At 36.9% G+C, this 21,692-nt stretch overlaps 1 protein-coding gene across 1 annotated transcript in view; it reads left to right on the forward strand.

The window, feature by feature from the left end:
- LOC139698728 (protein turtle homolog A-like) overlaps positions 1-21,692 on the forward strand; it is a 577,577-nt gene that overhangs the window by 532,652 nt on the left and 23,233 nt on the right. The window contains exon 11 of the mRNA XM_071597621.1: positions 18,835-19,350. Within this exon, the coding sequence (XP_071453722.1) occupies positions 18,835-19,350 (516 nt within the window). The remainder of the gene's footprint in view (positions 1-18,834; positions 19,351-21,692) is intronic.

The raw sequence follows: 21,692 nt of genomic DNA on the forward strand, positions 1-21,692 counted from the left end.
AGAATTTCTCGAAAACTTCATAAGTGAATACACTGTCATAACACATGACCAGCGAGGAGAATAGCGACCATCATTGCCCTTGGAATCTTGTAATCACTTTGCTTGAACTCTTGAGTTCATAAAACAAGTCTTTGAATTCAGATTCAGTTACTGAGTAAGCATTAAAAATATATGTATATATATATAATATGTATATATAAATATATATATATATATAATAGTTTACTATAATAATATTATATTGTTATGGATATGCATTATTTTATATCAATATTTTTACGGGTATTACAAATTTGAAAAATAAAAATTACATCCACATAATTTTCAATAAAAAATGAACCGAAGTTTACATTCTATCAGCACCATTAAATGAGATGTTTTCAGTTTTAGTAATTTATACATTTGATTCCCTCCTTAAAGTTGTTGTCTTATTTCATTTGCAAATATCTTTAAATAAGAAAAATTGACCAAAACCAGTACGTTATTTACACTTAAAAATGATGAGTAGAGATGCCTTTTAGCACTTGTATATGGTAGCAGACCGTGATAAATCTATTATTGTATATCATTACTGTTTCTGTGACGAGAGGGAAGACTTTGAGTTCTGTGATTGGCCGAGCTGAACCCTCTCTCGGCTTCGCTCCTGCTAGAGCAAAAGAGAATGCAATGGCTTAACGCATCATCAGTTTAAACCCTCGTTTGTGTTTCGAAACGCGAGATTCATGAGCACACGAATAGATATTCCGGAGCTCAATGGGATGACTGAAATGAATAGAGCCCTTGCCTGCATATTTTATATTGCAAATCGAAATTTCCTGCCTCAAAAGGAATATTGACTTCAATGAACCAAAACACGTGTTCAGGCACCGGGAAATAGCGTTGAAAACGGGAACTTTTGAACGTTGTGATGAAAGAGAGCATCAGTTACTTTTAACCGTTACTTGACGTCATGAACACACGGGTACACAAGTGAACCTTGCCAAAATCAGCTACAGTAAAACTACCAGATGGGAAATTCGAAGTTACAGGGTGGTCTAATCATGGGATTTCCCTTTCCATGCTATGATTGAAACCAAGAAAATTCTGAAAGGATTTGGTATTAACAATGTGTTTGATAGGTAACTAAGTTCATATTGAACACAAATTAATTTAATAATCCCGATGCCAAAAACGTTTTGTGGTACTCCTCTTTATTCTACGACAAAGTTAGCCTTACCTAACTAAAAAAAAACGGAATATCAAGGAATTTAATCGATTGGTTTTCAGGAAGCGCTGCGGCAGTTGAGGAAAGAAGGGAGTAACGAATGCGGGGGATGCAAGAGGACGGTAAATGTTTCGCGTTTCACTGAAACAAATTCAACGATATGTTTTTAAATCGATTATCTGTGAAAGCTGCCACTTTGATTCATCATAACTGATGTAAGTAATTGGTAGAAAAAACAGATATTGGGCAGATTAGCACTCAGTGGCGTCATTTTTCTTATAAATGGCCGACATATTATTTCTTAAACTGATCGAACTAATTATCTTTAAAATCGTTTCCATTCATCAAGGTTTGTAAAATATAAAAGTGTGAGAAAGGCAATTGGGGAATGGGACTAAAACCTATATTTTTGAGTACATGCAAATGAATAATTCAAGTGATGACATGCGTTTTTTTAGCTTAGTTTTCCATTGTCAAGTAAAAATTTAAGAATGAATATATTTTACTCTGCATAAATAATTTTTGTCCTTAATGTGAATACATGTGCATTCTTCCGTTAAAATATCCACTTTTGAAGTAAAGCCCCAAGAAAGACTCTTGAGGGTTCATTGAATGATCGCCTTGGATTTTCTTTTTTGGTTACGGTATTTTTCCGAGCCATTAACCTAATCAACCGAAACCCATAACCCTTATCTGCCTTACTGATCCGTCTTCAGTGTGATTTAGATAGATAGTTCATGATGGGCTGGTTAGGCGATGCCTGTGTTTGCCATCGTGTTAGGTCGCATAGTTGCTTACTAAAATGTAATCGGAAAGGGGAAGAAAATGTGGAAGATGATCACGAAAGCGAAAGTTTGGTAATCCATGAACTGTTACTCTAAGCGGATATTTCCACCTCTCTCCCCCCCACTGAAAGCGTCAATCAGCGACTTTCTTCCCTTTTATATAACGCTACATCATCCACTTATGTCCAGCTGTGGGCAACTGTACACTGCAGATACCGCCCTCTTTTGTCCTCCACACTCGCTGCTCCCTTCTTTGCTCCTCTGCTTTCGCCCTTCCGGGAAGCCAATCGATAGCATTCCTTGATATTCCGTCGATTTTAATTTGCTCAGCTAAATTTAATTAAAGATTTTAATTCAATTTCCAAGTGATCCCCTTTTTGTGAGGAATTCAATAGAACCTTCCTTTCCCGTCTATCGCTATCTTTCTTGCCACCCAGGGAAAAGGAAGGGATTGCTTGCAATCCCCGCATATTGCAATATTGTCTTACTACAAATGGGATTCCTTGTTACCGTTTCCTTCATCCTCCCGTATGCCCCATCTGGCTTCCTTGACATACTGTCCACAGTTTCACGCCAGAAAGGGTTCCAGTATCTAGTTCCTCTCGTTAAATAGGACGTTTAAGACAGATCTGAATGACATATGAGAAATATCTATTTCGAACAAAAAACAAACTTTTCTTTGTATAAAATTAATGCATACATTTAAAGATCAAATTTACAATGTTAAATTCAAGTTTAAATAGTGCATGATCATTTTGCGTGTTTTTACAAATACACGATATTTATGAATCTTCTTCGTGGTTTGCAATGACAAATGAAACCAACAATTAACTGAAATTTTATTTTTAATTTAATAATCAAGTATGGTAGAGTATTTAATCTGGTAAATACATCAATCATAATACATCCCATATTTTTTGTGAATTAGTTACAGAAAACTAAATTTCTACATCGATAAATTAGCTTTATTATGATATTTTGTTTAAAGGTGTGTCGTCGACAAGTGCCCATCGAATGAAAGTTTGGTTTATAAACATATTCAAAGAGTGTTTCAAACGTAATGGAAATCTATAGCTCTTTTCTCAGTGACATATGTCTAAAATTTGCGCGAAAGGATAGAATTGTTTTAGAAGTTTAATTAAAAGAATGTTATTATGCCCTAAGTACCTAGGCAGAAGTAAACCAATATCAACCCCTTGAGAATGGGACATTTTCCACGTGAATTTCTTGATTCAGCGTGATGTAAATGCAGCAGATGTAAATGCAGCGACGTAGCAGCGTGCCTTTACCTTATGAGTCACCATACTTACATGTATCACTCTTTTTCAGTATTTATTTCATTCATTGGAATGCATTCGCTGGGATGCAATGGAGGTATCTTAGCAGTCTTAATCCAGAGCCGGAAAAAATCCCTCGTTTCCCGGCTGTCCTCCGGGCCTACGCACGCTTTTTATCGCTCCTTCAACTCACCCCCCTACAAAACAACCGTCTATCCCCTTACCACCCTGGATCTCCTACGCTCATCCTCCCAAAACTTCCTTTGTTGCTTTGAGATAAGGCAGAGATGTTCTTTACACTTAATTACCGGGCTCTTGAAGCCACCATACGTCATTTCCTTTCGCAATATCCTGGAGAGTGGGAAGGGTGGGAGGTGCGGGCTAGGTGGAAAGGCATGGTAGCAAAAGAGCGGATACCAAGGAGAAAGAGCCAGCTGGAGTGTTCGAGGAAAAAGGTGTCCTCCGTTTTTGGGTTCTCAGGTTGGTGTGCTGGCAAGGAACCACGTTTTGTCGCCAAAGGAAGGTCGGCTCAGGTCTCGGAACGTCTACATTTGAAGCAGGCGACTAAAGGAAGCGCTTTTGGAAGAAAAATAGCGTGTAATAGAAATGAGTGGGAGACTCACTTAAAGTAGTAATACTAATCATAACTTTGTATTTTTAAAGCTTCGCGCGTAATTATGATTCCAAAAGTGCAGTACATTTTCCTTCAAATGAACCTCCCATTATTTCTTGAGAGCAATATTTTCCATAGGTAGCAGGCTACTTAGTCCCGAGCAAACTTTAGGGGAGCCTTTAGTGCGATATTATCATCCACTATCAAATATTAAAAACAATTTCCTTATTATTTTAATTGACTATCAGATCAAAAAGGGTGGTCCACCAATTTGAGTTTAATGGTGCACAGTTTATCACCATCACTATAAATCTTCTAGGACTTTGAGCCCTCCATCCCTTCTTTCATCCATGCGTTTCCTATATTTTCCTATATTTCCGATGTTGTATATCCTTCCTCCGTTCTACATGCTTTCTTTTCTTCCTTTTTTCCCGCAACCTTATCACTTCATCACACTTCAATATGTCTGTTCATATTTTCAGGAAGGAAATTGTTCTCCTCCCTAATTGCATATAAAATAATATGGTTGGCATCTTTTTTCGACTAATTTCCTTCATTCTTCTTTATATATATGTATCGTACATCTCAATCTAAGGTACATCTAATCAAAGCCTTTCCCAAAACCCCAGAGGCCAGGTTTTGAGAACCCTTTGCTATTATGCTCGATGATAGTTTTCCTTTTCAGTACGCCCTCACCTGGCTCATATTTAGTGTTTGTTTGTGTCGCATCCGTCAACGAACAATTAAAGCTGGAAAAAGTAAAAATTAATACATTGTGTATGTAATGGCGTTAGCTGGGCTCTCTGGATAGTAGAAAATTCTAAATATTCAATGGTAAAATTATAATTTTTTAACTATATGCCGACAAACAATTGACAAATATTTTAGTTCTCGTTGCCTGAAATTTACATGGTCCATTACGAAAGTAATTTGCATAATTTTATTGTGACGCGATTATCCATGGCAGCGCGGTAAAATTAGTCGGAAAATGTGGTAGGTCTGCCCTTTCAAGGCAGTTGGTTGCTAGTTCGCTCCAAGTAGTGTGAGTGGAAGACGTGCCTCCGCTTGAAGTGTGTTTTTCGACTTCGTAACACGGCGCGATGTAGCGTTCCATTGAACAGCGATACGCCATTAAGTGTTGCGTTCAGATTGGGAAGAATGCTACCGAAACATTCCAGATGCTTAAAGAGGCCTTCAAGGACGACGGCATTTCAAGGTTACACATCAGGAGGTGGCACAAGGCGTTCAAGGATGGCCGGGAGAAGGTGGCCGACGATCCTCGTTCTGGACGCCCAACAACGGCAAAAACCGACCGAAAACGTGAATCGTGTGAGCGAAGTTTTGCGTTCCGACCGTCGATTGAGCATCCAGCAAATTTCTGACATTCTACACATGTCCACATTTGCGGTACATGGGAAAGTGACCGAGGATCTGGAAATGCGCAAGGTCTGCGCAAAGCTTGTGCTGAAAGTGTTATTGGAAGCCTAGAAAGAACTTCGAGTTTCGCGCTGTCGAGAATCGTGGGATTACATTTAAAGTGAGCCGGACTTTCTTAACTGTGTCGTAATCTGAGACGAATCCCGGATGTACGAGTACGACCCAGAATTGAAAAGGCAGAGCAGCGAGTGGCACACAAAATCATCCCCCCGCCCCAAGAAAGCCCAAATGAGCAAGTCTCGCATCAGAACTATGCTCATTGTCTTCTTTGACGTCCGAGGAATCGTCTATTTTGAGTTTTTGCTACAGAGAAAAACTATCAACTCAGCTTATACCTGTAGGCGCTCCAGAGATTGAAACACCGGGTCGTTCGAGTGAGGGCTGACATCAAAGACACGGTCAAGCTCCGCCATGACAATGCCCCCAGCCACACGTCCTTTATCGTTACCAACTTCCCGGTCTGGAGCATGGTCCATCAGCCCCGTATTAGTCCCGACTTGGCTCCGTGTGACTTTTTTTGCTTCCCCGACTGAAGAGAGAGCTGAAAGGAAAGCATTGGGAAACCATGGAAAACATCCAGAAGCATGTCACAACATTCCTTAGAGGCATTCCTGTGGAGGAGTTTCAGAATGACTTCCAGGCGTGGCCGATACGTCTCCGCTATTGTATTGATGCAGGGCGAGAGTATTATGAAGAATTCTAATAGTATTTGCACAAGTACGATCAACGTATCTAATTTTCCGAGAAATATGCATTACTTTTATCATCGACCCTGTATTTCATTATCTATAATGTGTTTTTAAAATTTGGGGCCTACTTTATGCCTCGCTCATAACGTAATGCGCACATCACCATTCCATACAACCTCGTTCATCTAAAATCCCTTTTTTTTCCTACGCACATCTGATAACTTTAAGTTTTAGCGTTTCGCCTTAAAATTTAACCTATCGTAGGTTTTTATTAATTTCTTTTTTGCTCTTGGAATTAGAAGTTGATAAAAATCTATTGACAATTCAAAAGACAGTGAATATTCTAGTAATTAGTGGATGGTATCACTTATATATTTATATGGTTACACAGGCATTTTTTGATTACATTTTACCCCGCCTTCTAACGTTTTCGTCGCGCAGTTTGAAGATTTTAAAAGGTTTGCATCCTGTTTTTGCAAGATATCATGCAGAGATTACCTTTCCTTTTTTGTTAGCTTGAAACGAAGTGAATATATTCCCCGAACTTTTCGAACCAATGAACCCTTGAGAAACAGGTGGCTCATATTCAGGAATCCCCCTCTATCTCCCACCCTCACTTCAACTAACCCTCACACCACCTGCTATATGCAACTTTGTGAAACTTAATCCTATCCTAGGTTTCTATATAAATTAAGTTGTATAACTAAGTCAAAATTATAAATTCAAAGTAGCTTCATCGCGTAGCATTTCCTTGTGAACTTCAATATTAGCGAGATATTATGAATTTAGTTTGTGAACTCTCGTTATGCCCTCCGCTTGGTAATAAATAGAGAAAAATCCAGTCCTATTAGGTTCCGTTCCATGGTCGATACCATAAATGTGCAAAGTTTGAAATTTCTAGGTCAACTGGAGGTTTCTGAGAGCCTGGAAAAAATATGCACATTATAGCATTATGAATATAGATTGATATTTTAAGGATGGGGTCAAGTTCCTCTTAGATTTGAGTCCCCTAATGTTGCTTTGCTTATATACAGGTTGAGCAGTGAATGCATCCGTGTTACAGTTGGAATTGCTATCTTGAAAGTTCCTCCAACAACTTCGGGTGGCGAATCCTTGACACACGCTTATTCATAAAGGCAAACATATATGCACACAATCCTACGCGCGTGCTTAAGGAGATGGTTGGATGGTACCATGAAAGGACGCTTTTACGTGATATTCCACTGGGGAACTCTACGCCCCTCCTTCATTATACTCCCCTCCGCTACTGATCCGCACCCTCCCAACTTCCTAACGTGGATGGAGAGGATCCCCTTGCAGAAATTGATAAACGCCGAGGCGGCGCTTGCATACTAAGCGGGAGTCTCCCTCCCAGTGCAGTTTACGGGAATGCGGGGAGATGATATTGGTGGGAGGGATTCTGGGGGGGATATGGGTAGGTGGTCCTCGGTGGACGACGTGTGCAGAAGGAGATTGTGGTAACCACGATAAAGCTCCATTGAAGTTTTTTTAAATTTTTAATACGACAAACAAATGACATCCCTAAGATGATAATAGAATATATTTACCTAATAAATGTCCTCTGGTAACATATTGTAAGCAGGGTTTTATAATTATAATTAAATTTTTAATGCATTGAAAATGAGAATAAAAGGCAATAGTAATTGGTAACTACATATTCATAACGTTATCTTGCGAGGTTGACTATACAATAAAATATAACTAAATATATCAAGTTTTTGCTTTGGTATAGTTTGATTAAGAGGTTCAACGCTAATATATAATAACTAGTATTTTAATTACAATATCCAAGTTTTTCGACACGTTATATATGTATTAACGGTATTTTTACAATTTTGGATAGCTTTTTAGTTTTTCCTTTCTCATTGTCAATGGTACACTCTATAGATCAATCTGCAATGGTTTGAAGGAATTTACGGGAGATATTTGAATTTCAAGAGCATTCAGGGGAATTGTGGTAAGGGGCTAATAGGTAGTGCCACTTGACATCTTTTCTCCCCTGGTCGCCAGGAAAGTAAGGATTAATGGCATATGAAATTTGTGGAGGGGGAGAGAGAGAGTAAAATTAATCCCATGAGATCTGATTTCTGGGAAACACCGATATTCCCTTATCCCTCTATATCACGCGGTTTGGGTCTGATACTTGACCGAGGGGGTTTATTTGGTCGCATTAAATTTGAAGCTCGCGAGGAATGAGTCTAATGCGTCTTAGTAATACCATTATTTAAAGTTAGTTCAGAGCTAACAGAAACTCTGGTGCTGATTTCAAAAATTCTACCTGATCATTCTAATTCATATATTCTAAATTAATATTTTTGCAAATATTATTTACTTTGCTTCAACATAGTGTACATATTTTCAGTAGAGATCTGATTTCAGAATGCATTGAAGTTTTGCAGCAACCGCTGGAAAACACATTCTTAAGGTCGGCCTTGGTTCTGAATTGTATGAATAAAACATATCTGGCTAAGAGCAGCTTTGTGCTTTGTAGTTTTATTATTGACCAGAAGTGTCAAAATACGGATATCAGAGCTGGAATCAGATTCGATGGCTAGGCTTAGGATATTGTTTAAATCTTATATCAAACATTGAGGCTAATTTCCAAATTATATATGTCGTCTTATATATCGCCTTTTCATTATTTTTACTGATCCGGAGACTTGAGTACTAACGTGAACACGTATTGATTTATTTTTTGCAAAACATGTATTGCAAATTTCTGATTCCATTTTGTTTTATTAATTAACTAAGAATTTGATTTAAATCCGAAACTTCCTAATGGATGTATGCTATTATAAAATAATATTGAAAAATTCTAAACATATGATAATAGTAACATATCCAACGATTAATATTGCATTAAAAGAGGGAGATAACTAATGTTTATGGTTGAAGAAATAGGAATAAAAATTGTCCATCAGTGTTTGACATCGACGGCCTTCCAATACGGGGCTCGTATTCCACGCTCCCTCGGTCATCATTTAAGAGTTTGGTCCACTGAAAAACTGCAGGTTGTGACAAACTTAAATCCCGAAACTCTAAGAGAATCGTTTTTACGTCCCCGTGCCCGATACCTTCAATGAAACACCAAGTTTGATGGCACACCGCTGTTCAATCGTTCGCTACATTTCGTGCTTTTACACTCGACAGGTGTCCACGTAAACATGATCAAGCCTAACCGAATGCTCGCAGGCGATTGGCGTCTGGCGTGTGTTAAAGGATATATCCCCACCACCGAACCCGTGCGGTTTGACTGCGCTGCGATTTCGTCACGCCAGGGAAATATGTCTCCATATACTTTGTATGCAATTCTTGTAGTTTCTAGACATTGGGGTTCAATACAAAACAAATCCATGGAATAGGAGAAAATTTAAGGTTTGTGTAAATTCTTTTGTCAGCGTAGCGAGGGTACTTCAACTTACAATCTTCAATTTGACAGAGGTGTTTTAATTACAGCTGTTATTCTACCAAATATAATACGTTTTGGGGTAAGTAATGAAATTTTCAAACGTCCAACTTAAGAAGACGGTAAATTAAAATATCAACTGAAGACCGTAATCTACCGCAAAAATTGTTCCCTTTGCAAGAGTATTTGTTGATGTTTGATATTGTTTCTTGCATTCACCAAAATATTCAAAGGCAATTATCTTGTTTATATTTCGTTGCGCCATTTGGAAATTTTCCGATAAATAAGTGTTTTTTCAAAGCGTATGCAAATTTTGCGATTTGATATCTATCTCATGCAAAATAAGGTAACATTGCGATGATCCAATGTTACTTTTTTGTAGATAAACTTGGAAACATTGAAATTTATGTTTTAATTCAATAGCTGTTTTCCATTTCATTCTATATAACAGTGCGTCGTCATTACTTCCTATTTTAGCGCAATTATCATAAAAGTCTACTACTCATAAACTACCTAAACCAAAAGTCACTTCAAGCACTATCCACCTTTGTCATTTTTTCAGGGCATGGTGTAGGAGTTATTTCTTTAAATGGTCATAAAATTGCTTATTATGTTTCCTTCTCAAGTTCATAAAGTTAAATCAGATATAACGCTTTAATTCTCCTGTCTATCCAGGTTTTGTATTCACCATAAGTTTGCATTAGCTACGATTAAGCAATATAATACTCCCATTGGTCCATGTTTTCTTAATCCTTACATTAAATGCGTTCCGCTTTGGAATAGACGGTGAAATTAATTCGCACATAATTATTATTGTACCATAATGTTGATTAAAAAATTAAAAATCTGCAATATTTTCCAAAAAATAATTATGGAACTTATTTTGTGGAAAATATTGCTAATTTTTAATTCTTTAATTAATTATGACATTCCAACATATCACGCCTAAAACGTCTCTTCTTAAACAATAATTTTGGTTAATTTTTTTAATGTATAGGGGAAAACCAGCTTCTTAATTGTCTGTAACCGCTGTATCAAATAGTAATTCCTGAGTTATGTACTGCTGCACCATTTTTTTGCCTCTAAATAGCGTTTCTTTCATAAAGATAATTAATATTGAAGTAGCAAAATACATACTACTTTTTACTGAATGCATTTCCAGCCCGCATTGCACCTAATTTTTGTTTTATAGCATTATTATAATTATGCTTCCTGAAGTTTATTTTACCTAGGTACTTTATCGAAACTACCTAAATTATAACTTGATAAAATGTTCTTATATTTAAGTTTGTTGTTTTTGTTTGTCGTTTTTGTCAATCGATCCCAGGACCCTCCAGTCCAACGCTCTACCCACTGGACTACCGCGACCCACACACACACACACACACACACACATATATATATATATATATATATATATATATATATATATATATACATATATATATATATATATATATATATATACATATATATATAAAATATATATATATATATATATATATATATATATATATATATATATATATATATATATACATATATATATATATATATATATATATACATATATATATATAATATATATATATATATATATATATACATATAATATATACATAATTATATATATATACGAGGGTCATCCGGAAAGTAGTACCCGTTCGTGCCGCATGAAGTGCTGACGACGCGAGTAGCCGCTGGACGAGGTCAGATAGCTTCAGTGGCTTGTCTGCCTTCTCTGAGCCAAGTTGCGTGACGCTAGCATTGCCTGTGTTGTTTCTGTGATTGTTTACAATGTTTAAAAAAATTGAGAACGCCGCCAGTTGTGAAGTGAGGGCAGTGATTAAATTCCTCAATGCAAGAAACGTTCGCCCATGTGATATTCATCGCCAATTAAAGGAGGTGTATGGAGACAATGTAATGGACGAGTCGTCTGTTCGGCGGTGGTGTCGCAACTTCAACATGGGGAGGGGGAACACACACGACGATGAGCGTTCGGGGAGACCGTCTGTCATTACAGACCAACTGGTGAGCTCAGTTGACGAATTCGTGAGGAACGATCGGCGCGTCACAATTGATGACATCTGTGAGCATTTTCCCAATGTTTCTCGAACAATTGTTCATGAAATTGTTAAACACCATCTGCATTATGCAAAAATTTGTGCAAGATGGGTCCCTCGCGTATCTCAATGAGCTGGCGGCGAAGGACTATGCAGCAGGAATACAGAAACTTGTCACACGTTATGACAAATGCCTTAATTTGCTTGGAGATTATGTTGAGAAGTAGTTTAAAGTATCCTCTTTCAAATAAAATTTTTTATGTTTGTTAATATTTACTTTTGTGTCTTTATTTCACGAACGGGTACTACTTTCCGGATGACCCTCGTGTGTGTATATATATATATATACATCTAATATATATATAATATATATACATATTATATATATATATATATAAACATACATATATAATACTAATTCGCATGGATTTAGAAAAAAAGAAAGATGGGAAAACATGTAGAGGGCAATTAATGGAATGGTCGGGAAGATAGAATCGAGTAAAAAATATTTCTTTGCCGGTAAACTAAACTCCAATTTAAACATATAATTTACGGTAATCTACCGATTATCGTAGGTTTTTAATGGACACAACCTCCTTTATATACCCTAAAAAAACACAATACAGCATCCTACTTCCCTCTTCATCTCTGTGTACTTCCCTCCCTTCATCCCGTCCAGCATCCCCATCCTGTTCCCACCCTTTCCTCTTCTGCCTAATATTGTCCCTCTATTACAGTCTTCAACATCCCACAACCGGTCAAAATACTTTTCATCAATTTTTTCTGCTTCCTAATGATTTCTATCAGCAATCCTCTCTCATCACCCACCATATCTTGCAATTAATCGTTTGTTTCCTTTCGGTCCATTCCATCTTCTCAATTCCACAACCATATTTCAAAAGACTCCAACCTACTTCTATCACCCAGCTTCAGTAGCCACGTTTCCGCACCGTACATATATACGCTCCATATAAAAGTTTTAAAGAATTTTTTCTTAACATCCTTACTCAACGTATCTGTCAACTCCCTCCTTCTGGTGAAAGCCTCTTTGCCTACCGCAATCCTTCTCTTTACGTCCCTACTACTTTGTCCGTGTTGGTCCAAAAGACTTCTGAGATACGTAAACTGTTCCACCTGCTCTATTTTTTCCTAATAATTTAATGCTTAGCTTAGCCCCATATCCATCGCACTGAATTCCCAATTCATTCAGCAATGCTTGCAACCTCTTGGCGGACTGAGAAGCAAAAGCAAATTTATTAGCAAACCTGAATGATTTTACAAATTCCCCTCCGACTTTTATTCCTATCTCCAGTTCTTCCCATACCTCTTCAAACCTTTCCTCAAATAAACCTAAAACAGCACCGGTGATAATAGGCATCCCTGCCTGAAACCTCTACTTAACAAAGCTCATTCGGACTCTACGCTCCCCATTCGCACCTTAACAGTCTGAGACATATACAGGTTGCGGATTAGCATCCTCTTCTTTCAATCTATTCCTAATTTCTGCAATATACTCATTAGGTCTTTCCAATTAATTTTATGAATAACCGTTTCTAAATCTACGAAACAGGCAAATACGTCCTGATTTTATTCTTTATTTTTCTCGATTAGTGATCATTACTGCAATGGCATCACGCGTACATCTCCCTTCCTAAACCCAAACTGGTCGTCCCCATTGTAGTCATTTGCCCTACTCTCTATCCTTTTGTTTATGATCCTGAGAACAACTTTAGCTGTGAGGGAATACCAACTTATTGTTCTATAGTTCTCTCAGCCTTTACCCTTTTTGGAATAAGAACTAACACTGATCTCTACGTCATGTTCCTTTTCTATGTCCAACCTTGATGGCCTAAGTTCTTTATCATACAGTTCTTCTACACATTCCTCCCATCTCTTTTCGATCTTTTCTGTGTCAACTAATATCTTATCCAACTTATTTCTAACCGTTAGGACAAATCCTCCCTTTATATTTCTCGATTGTGATTTAACTTTGCTGAATAGTGCAGACATTTCACCCTTCCTCGACAAGCTTAAAATATCCTTGCACTGCGTTTTCCATCATGCATCTTTTGCATTATTCGTTCCCTTTCTCAAACCATCTCTTCGTATTTTATTTGCCAAACTCAGGTTTAACTTTCTTCCATTTTCTTCTCTCATCTATCTTTCCAATCATCTCATCGTGATCCGTGAATTCCTCATATTTTTTCAGTAAACTGTTCCTAAAGATTCCTTTGCGGCATTTGATATCCCTATTTTGATATATTCTCATTCCTCCTCGATAATACTCAGCTCTTTTTCCTCATCAATGATTTCCTCTACAGTCTGCTGATACTTTTTCCTTGTCAATCCAGTTAATGCTTCTGCATTTCATTTGCTAACCCGCCGCGCCAGCGTTATCCTTTTTAAGCAAGCGCTACACTTAATAAAAACTAAAATGTTTTCAGAGACCGTATTTGTTCACGTGAATTTTGGCGAATCGATCACACTATTCCTAGAACTTCGTCTAAAGGTTATATTATCTGCCTTCTTTCTGAGTCACCTGGAATTTTTCACATATATCTACACCTTATGTGGTGTCTAAACCAAGTGTTGGTGATACCCCTATTTCCTCCTGAATGCAATTGCTTTGAAAAACGAAATAGTCGAGACCGTTAAATTGATCAATCGAGTTTAAGGTCTTGGCTATTCCGTTTTTCATTGCTTCACGACCGTAGGTACGTTCATTTTAAATTTACTTCAATTGCTTTCTCCCCGCGGTCCTAAACTTTAGTCCCCCTCCTCATCGCCATCTCTTCGTTCGCCTGCGGGTCGCATTTCAATCCCCCATCGCTCTCATATGTTTTCCTACAGGAACACACGTGATTATGCCCTCTGACTGATTGTGTATCCAATCGACTTCTTCCGTCTTATGAATGGTTGGTGTCATGTATACCTGACCAATGACCAAGTTCGTCGGTTCTGCTTTTATCACTTCTAGTAAAATTCTATCTGTTTGTTGTTCTATACTGTAGGATAATTGTTATATACTAAAATTTAATTATTTTTTTATATGCACACGTTTAGAAAATAGAGAATGTTGAAGCATCATTTTTAAAGGGAGAAAAGAAGGATTATGGATTATTAGGCAGTCAATCCTTCTTCTAGACGACTGAATTAGCCTGTGAATTTCTCAGTCCCATCTGTAGGACACGTCCGATTAGATAAGCCCCACCAAACTCCACGCCAATCGATGAAATAACATGACTCCAATTAATGCACCCAACATCTTCCATTTATCTTCTTCCTTTGTTCTCTATCTCAGCCTTATTCTTTGCTTGCTGGTTTGACATAGGAACTCATTTCATCTTGTTTAGCAGTGAAAAAGTTTCGATATTTCCGCCGCAATCAAATTAAGTATTTCCTTTTCTTCTACAGCAAAATAAACCAAGTCTAAGTGATTAAAATTGCTATCGTCTCTTGCCGTTTTAAGAGTGGTCAATATTTTGTAAGATTAGGAATAACTAAATTCTTCTATCCTCTTCACCCTAAAATTACTAAATAAATCCCAAAATCCATTAAAAAGCCTAAATATATTAATTATCCTTATTTTAATCATCCATAACTTTTTATGATGTAAAATCACGACATCTTAACCTTAATGTCACCTTGCCTTGACCTAATGGATAGGATTTCATCCCTCAGGCACCTCCAACGTGAACCTGACAAGTGATCGACTTTGGTAGTCGAAGGGAATACCATACACATCAGGACCTAATCTATTTGAGTTATTTCCCATTCAGCCATCCTTACAAACACTAATTATAAAACCCTGAAATAGGATTGTGATTCTTAAAATAACAAGCCCCGATGATGGTCCGTCGACCCTTGATATTTAAGTATTTTCTCCCTTTATTCCGAAACACAACACTTTCATTTGCTAAAAACAACAGAGAACTCAGATCTCACCATATTTTTCTATCGGAAAGCCCCTTAATGGAAACATACCAGCCTCTACGGACTTACAGCCACATTACAGCCTCTTTTCACGCTTTCTTCTTTCATCAAATACTAGGGATTCCTAGTATCTCCAAGATACCTAAAGCATGACAAAAATTCACCCGAAAATAATCATAATAAAGTTGGTCGCTACATGTTGATCCCTATGGGATTCGCTCCTTGCATTCATTATTCCCCTCTTATGTCCAACCGCACTGGTTCAGTAGAAAATAAAGTGGCCCTATAAAATTGCACGTTTTTTGCGTAGCCCAAATATTTTTACGATATAACGACAGCGAGGTAATTTAAGAAGAAATACCCTTCAACTCTTATTTCAATTCAATAGGATTAAATTCTGTTTTACTCAAAATGACTAATGTAAAGGAAGACGTGTTTGAGTGTGATTTCCGCTTATAGAACTAATAGATAATATATTTCACAGTGCAAAAAATTAAAATGGTATGCTAGAATACTTTTCAATTTCACATCGCCCAGAGACCCAAGACCGCATGAAGGCGAAAGTGAATTCCATTGAATTGATTTTTTAATCTGATAAGCACTAACCTTTGGCATAAAATATCCTGCTATATAACCACTATTCTTTTCCGCGCCATCCTATCAGAAGTTACTCCATATTCTCCTTGTTACCTATTTCACCACCAGTAGAAAATCGCTGCTTCCAATTTCACTCCTTGTACATTAACCCGACCGTTTCATTGGCGGCACACCCCACTCATTCCCACAACCGCCCGTAACGATGAGGATGGGGTCATTTCCGCAACCGGTTCGTATTCGGATGACGTCAAAGGAAACATCTTACCTGAAAGTACGTACTGCTGGCCTCATGGTGTTCCCGTCCCCATGAGATAAGAAAACCGGGTGGGAGGTCAATCACGTTTAAATTATTACGGAGACGATACGCTTTACTGAGGGCTCCATTCTCCCCTGAAATGGAAATGAGAAAAGTTTGAAATCCACGAAGCGAAAAATGGTTTATTTTTAATGCAACAAATGCAGATGGTATAACTCAGTCGCCTTGATCGGAATCGAATGATTTTTATACTCGGAAATTGTTGCATTGAAATGCATATTAGCGGATGACTCCGTTAAATGTTACTGTTGCGTATTCTCCCGAAGTTTCTTGGATTTTGGTTTATTTTTGTTTGGAATGCTAACATTCGTGATACATGCGCAAATTCTTTAATCATGATTTCGCTACACATTCTTTTGATTGGGAGCGCATTATATCTCAACAGATGGAGAATGATAGACAAATTTCTCAGTGATCCGCATTCTGTGAAGGGGAAAAATGCTATCTCTCCAACCATCTTTGATCCCGTTCATCTCGAGCTGTGTGCTAATATTCGATTTGTGTTAGCCAAAGGATTTTCAGTTGCCCTAATTCATTAATGACTAGTTTATGGGCCTTCAGTAAAGAATTAAGGAAAGGTTAGAAAATGGTTTCAAGACCTTAGATATGACCGCACATTTATTCATGATGAAGAGCAGATTGGCAGACGCAGTATCCAGACCGATGTACTCGTTAAACAAGTGGGCCAATAACTGCGATTTGAATGATGATTTGTGCTCTGGCATATTGGTTCCCTCTTGTAGGAGAAACCACTTCACATTTAAACATCCCTAATGGAAAAAGCTCGGATATCTCAAATTGTCTGCAAGTAAGGTTGGCGCCGAATATGCCTACCGAATAACAAACGGAGCAAATCAGACAACGGTTTTAAGACGACGAGGGACTTAAGTCCGTCGTCAACTGGTTCAATTCCCAGTCGGCTGATAAAGAAGCAGCTAGGGATTAAAGGAGAAAAAGGATTAAAGAAATTCAATGTTTCAAAAAGTGCTTAGAAGTAATGATGCATAAAAGTGAATAAGCGAATATGTAGCGAATATATGAAGATTTATAGGAAAATGAAATCATTAATGAAATATTTTTTCTAACGAATATATTTTCAAAGACTAAATTACTTTTCAAATACGCCTCATGCTCGAAATAGAGTTAAAATTTCGAGCGCAACAGTCACCGGTAGGGTAGTATTAGGATAAGAAGGAAAAACTTTAACGGGAATTTGAATATCTCAGTAGAAAATGAGCTACCGATAGTGACTTCACATAAATTAAAGAGAATGATAGCCTTGACGAGCGTTATAAAGAGCTGCAGTTAATGTTTATAGGTTAGTGATTGAGAATTGCGTTTTGACTTTACGAGTAAAACAATAGGTTACGCATACCACGAAGAGTTTAAAAATGTGTCTAAACTGAGGAACTTGGTTTGTATTTCCTGAGAATCATATGCTGAATTAAATCAGAAATATCATAGAAAGTATCACAACGAAAATGTCATCCGCTGATAAACTATGTTAAAATCTCCTTTTGAATATCCCGTCGCAAGGAGATAAAAAAGGCAAGGAAAATATATAAGCTTAAACGTACCTATGAAATTATTAAGGCATTTTTTGCATATCTTTAATTTATCGACTTCCTGTGAATTAAACCATTATTTTTTCATTTGCAATGAGCTCCTTTTCTGTCGATGAAGTAGAGTCCTCTTTCACAATTTTCTTTTGCGTTTTTATTACATTCCTAACTGACATTGGTCTGTAATTTTCTGTATTTTTCAGGTACGCATTCACACGATACGGCCCTCGGCAAAACTTGCTCATTTACATAAATCTATGTTTTTTTTTAGTTTTTATCTTATATTTTAATCATTTCATTGGAAAATATCTGTTAAACAGAATTACTACTCATTATTATCAGTTGTAGTTTTAACCAGTTTTTCTGCCAATAACCTTATATTCCGTCCCACAGTACCATTCTTTTCAACCTTTCCCAAAAAATCTACTAATTTTTATTTAAAATGGGTTTTATTTATCATTATCCCATTGTTATATGTTTTATATGATATTTTTAGTTTTATTGTTCTTAGACAAAAAGTATCTTCTTTATAATTTCAATGATTACCTTTTACTATTCATTAAATATTTTTAATGATATACGTGTGTATCAATATCAATCAATGTATTGACATTTTTTATCAAGATTTTTTCCTTTAACGTTAATGGAAATTTTATTGGGCAGGAACATATTTTTACATTATTTTGTGTAACTTACATTCTGGATTTATTTATTTTCTTATGTAGCCATTTTCTATGATTTGTTCCAGTTTCATAAAAATTTATTATTTTTTCATTATTTGAGATATTGTCATGAGTTCAGTTACCTTGTCGTAATTTCCCTTGCTCTCACATTGCCGAGAGAGACCGCCATATTGTTGAAAATGGCGAACGAAGACCCACCCTGCACCCTCCAAATCAATTCAAAGTACAATTTCCACCTACATGCCTAGGAGCTCCGAAGCCGCCCGAGGACTGTTCCCTCATCAAAAGCATGGCGGACGGCGACGTGGTGGGGCTCCGGGTGTCCTGTTCCCCAGGGTTTGACGGCGGACTGCCGCAGCACTTCGTCCTCGAGGTTACGCCTTCCACGTCCTCCGCCGAATCCGCACCTCGCCAAGATATCGAAGATGAGGAGGACATGGGCGCCGCCAACGACTTGGGCGGCAGCGAAGAGAAGCAGCAGCAGGACGGTGTTCTGAGGCCCTTCGTGCCCCCACAGTTCAGGGCCCCGCCTTCTGACCCCGACCTCCTCTCGCCCGTCGTGTACCGGGCCCTCGGCGCCGAGCCCGTTTTCTCGCTGGACGCTTTGAAGCCGGGCCGGTCGTACGACGTGGCCGTTCATGCCGCCAATGCCAAGGGCCGCAGCGACGCTGTGGTCATCCCGAGGGTGCAGCCATCCACGCCACCAAACGCCGACCATTCAAAACCTTACCCCGGCAGTGGAGGAGATGCCATGACAATGACGGGTGAGTGTCCTAACGAAGTTTCCAATCGTCTTGAGCTGCGTGCTGTTTTCATTTGAGTTAGACATCATAGAGTCAGATTTGCATTGAGTGATGGGTTTCAAAATCGTATGGGGTGGTTTCTGGGAATAGCCATTGTCTTCTCGTTTCGGTCGAGTGCTTAAAGTGCAGTACAACATCTTCCCAAGGATACGTTAAATGTTGTGATACTTGAGAGACTTCTTTAGCATTCTGAGATAGAATTCGAGATGTCAAGTAAAACAGATTTTCCACTAATGTACGAACAGCAACTTCAATTAGCGAATCGAATATTTAAAATTCCCGCTTTGTTTTCCTCCATCTTCCATTCATTTTGTTATAATATATGGTTTGTAATAAGTTTTAGAATTAAGGGTAAATGAAATTGCTGATTGATTCAATATGCATTCGTATATTCTAGCGAAGGACGAGTTGGAATAATTATAATTTGCGGAATAAACAAGCAGACAAAAATATAACGTGGGAAGTCAGTCTAATGCATGTACAGGTATATATCCGGATGTATTCAAGTTAGACAATCTTTGAAGAATCTTTTTAAATTGAGCGACATTCATCCGAACAGGTTTAAGCTTAAGCTTTACGCTTAAGAAATATTATTTTTATCAAAAATTGATTTTGAATACCATGGGAGAGGTGTTTAAACGTGTCCATTTAAATTTTACGATCAGTTATGCACAAAAATCACACTTTTTAGGACATACCGCAAATAAACCTCTTCTTTGACTACTCTCATTAATAAAAACCGTCATAGCAACTAATAGTTAAATTTTTAATTTTTATTACAATCTTGAAGGACGAGGTTATGGAATCAAGTGCTTATTCCTTGGCAATAACATTCAAGCATTAATGCTTGAATATCTTGGGTATCGTCTAATTTAGTTTTAATGAATTTCATATTTTTATCATTGTTAGCATGCTATGTCCTAGTTCCTGTATGTTTAACAAGGCTTATGTCATAATATTTATTTTCTCAATTCTTAGAGTATAATAACTTGATTAAAAGAGATTAATTCCTTCTGGAATTCTCTCAGGTAAAACTTAAAATTTATTTAGCCATCAATAAATTGACATTCAAAATGATAGGGTCCAAAGTTATTAGTGAAAATGGGACTAGGACGGCATGTAGAATTATTAATTGGTTTATATTCTTTGTAGATATTATTTTGTTTAAGTTATCAAAAAATAACGATTACTAGAATTCTTGAATGCGCTTCATTTGCCTTAATATTTTAATTGATTTGAACGTAAAAGTCCTATTTGATTGTTGTATAATTTGCATTAATATTTTTATTTACTTCAAATTTATCTTCCCAGCTTTGAAAAATCATTTTCCCTTTTTTCAGTAAATTTATCAATAAATATTGTGAAATTTGCTCCTAAATCTTAAATGTTATTTTGCATCAGCTCAGCTGTAATTTAGTAGGATCTTAGAGTTTAAACCCGAAATAGGGTACAACAGTAATTATAAGAAAACATCTAAAATAACGGCATCGTATACTCTAAAGTCAATAACTAATCTGGTTAAATTGACGTAATTTATAAAATGGAAATAGATTTTCCGATTGTAAGGTTATAATACCTGCCCCAAGATTTAATGCATCTGCAATATTTCCAAATATTTTACTTTAAATTATGCCGCCTGTTAGAGTAAGTTACTGTAAGAGTATAATTTTAAAACACTGATAAAAAAAGGACTCAAAGTATTTTTAAATTGCGTATACGAATGACTGTAAACTCGAAGTTCATTTTCAGATGATCGCCGCATCAAAGCAATTGAACACAATTTATCCTCATGAGAAATGATTATTCAGAGAGCAAAAGCATTTACGTACTATAGCTTAATATTTACATGGGTTTCATGCCTATGTTTTACCATACCTATTCATTTATGAATATTTATCAAAGGATATAATATTAACCTTCTATTTTTTCCAAAATTTGTATAATGGCCGTTTTAATTTCATTCTTCAATAGAATTAAGTCTACAGATGAAAAATAAATGAATGGAAATATATATTGCCGTATAATTCATTAAATTTTGTGAAAAGACTGATTCTAAATATTAATGTAGAAATAATTGATTTGGCAGTACAGAATAATTTCGTATAAAGTTATAGTTTGCAGGTCAAAATCTCAAACTAGTGTGTTTGTCTTTACCTATCCTGAAAAAAACAAGTTTAGATTCGTAAGATAAGATAATCGCAATGGAAAAATGAGAGTGCTGCCTCAAAATTGGTACCTCCGTCATATTTTGTACTTAATATGGGGGTCTTTAAAAGTCTCATGATTCATTTGATGAAAAAATG

The sequence above is a fragment of the Hetaerina americana genome, unplaced genomic scaffold (assembly GCF_022747635.1).
Source record: "Hetaerina americana unplaced genomic scaffold, ioHetAmer1.1.p SCAF_9, whole genome shotgun sequence".
Classification (NCBI taxonomy): Eukaryota; Metazoa; Arthropoda; class Insecta; order Odonata; family Calopterygidae; genus Hetaerina; species Hetaerina americana.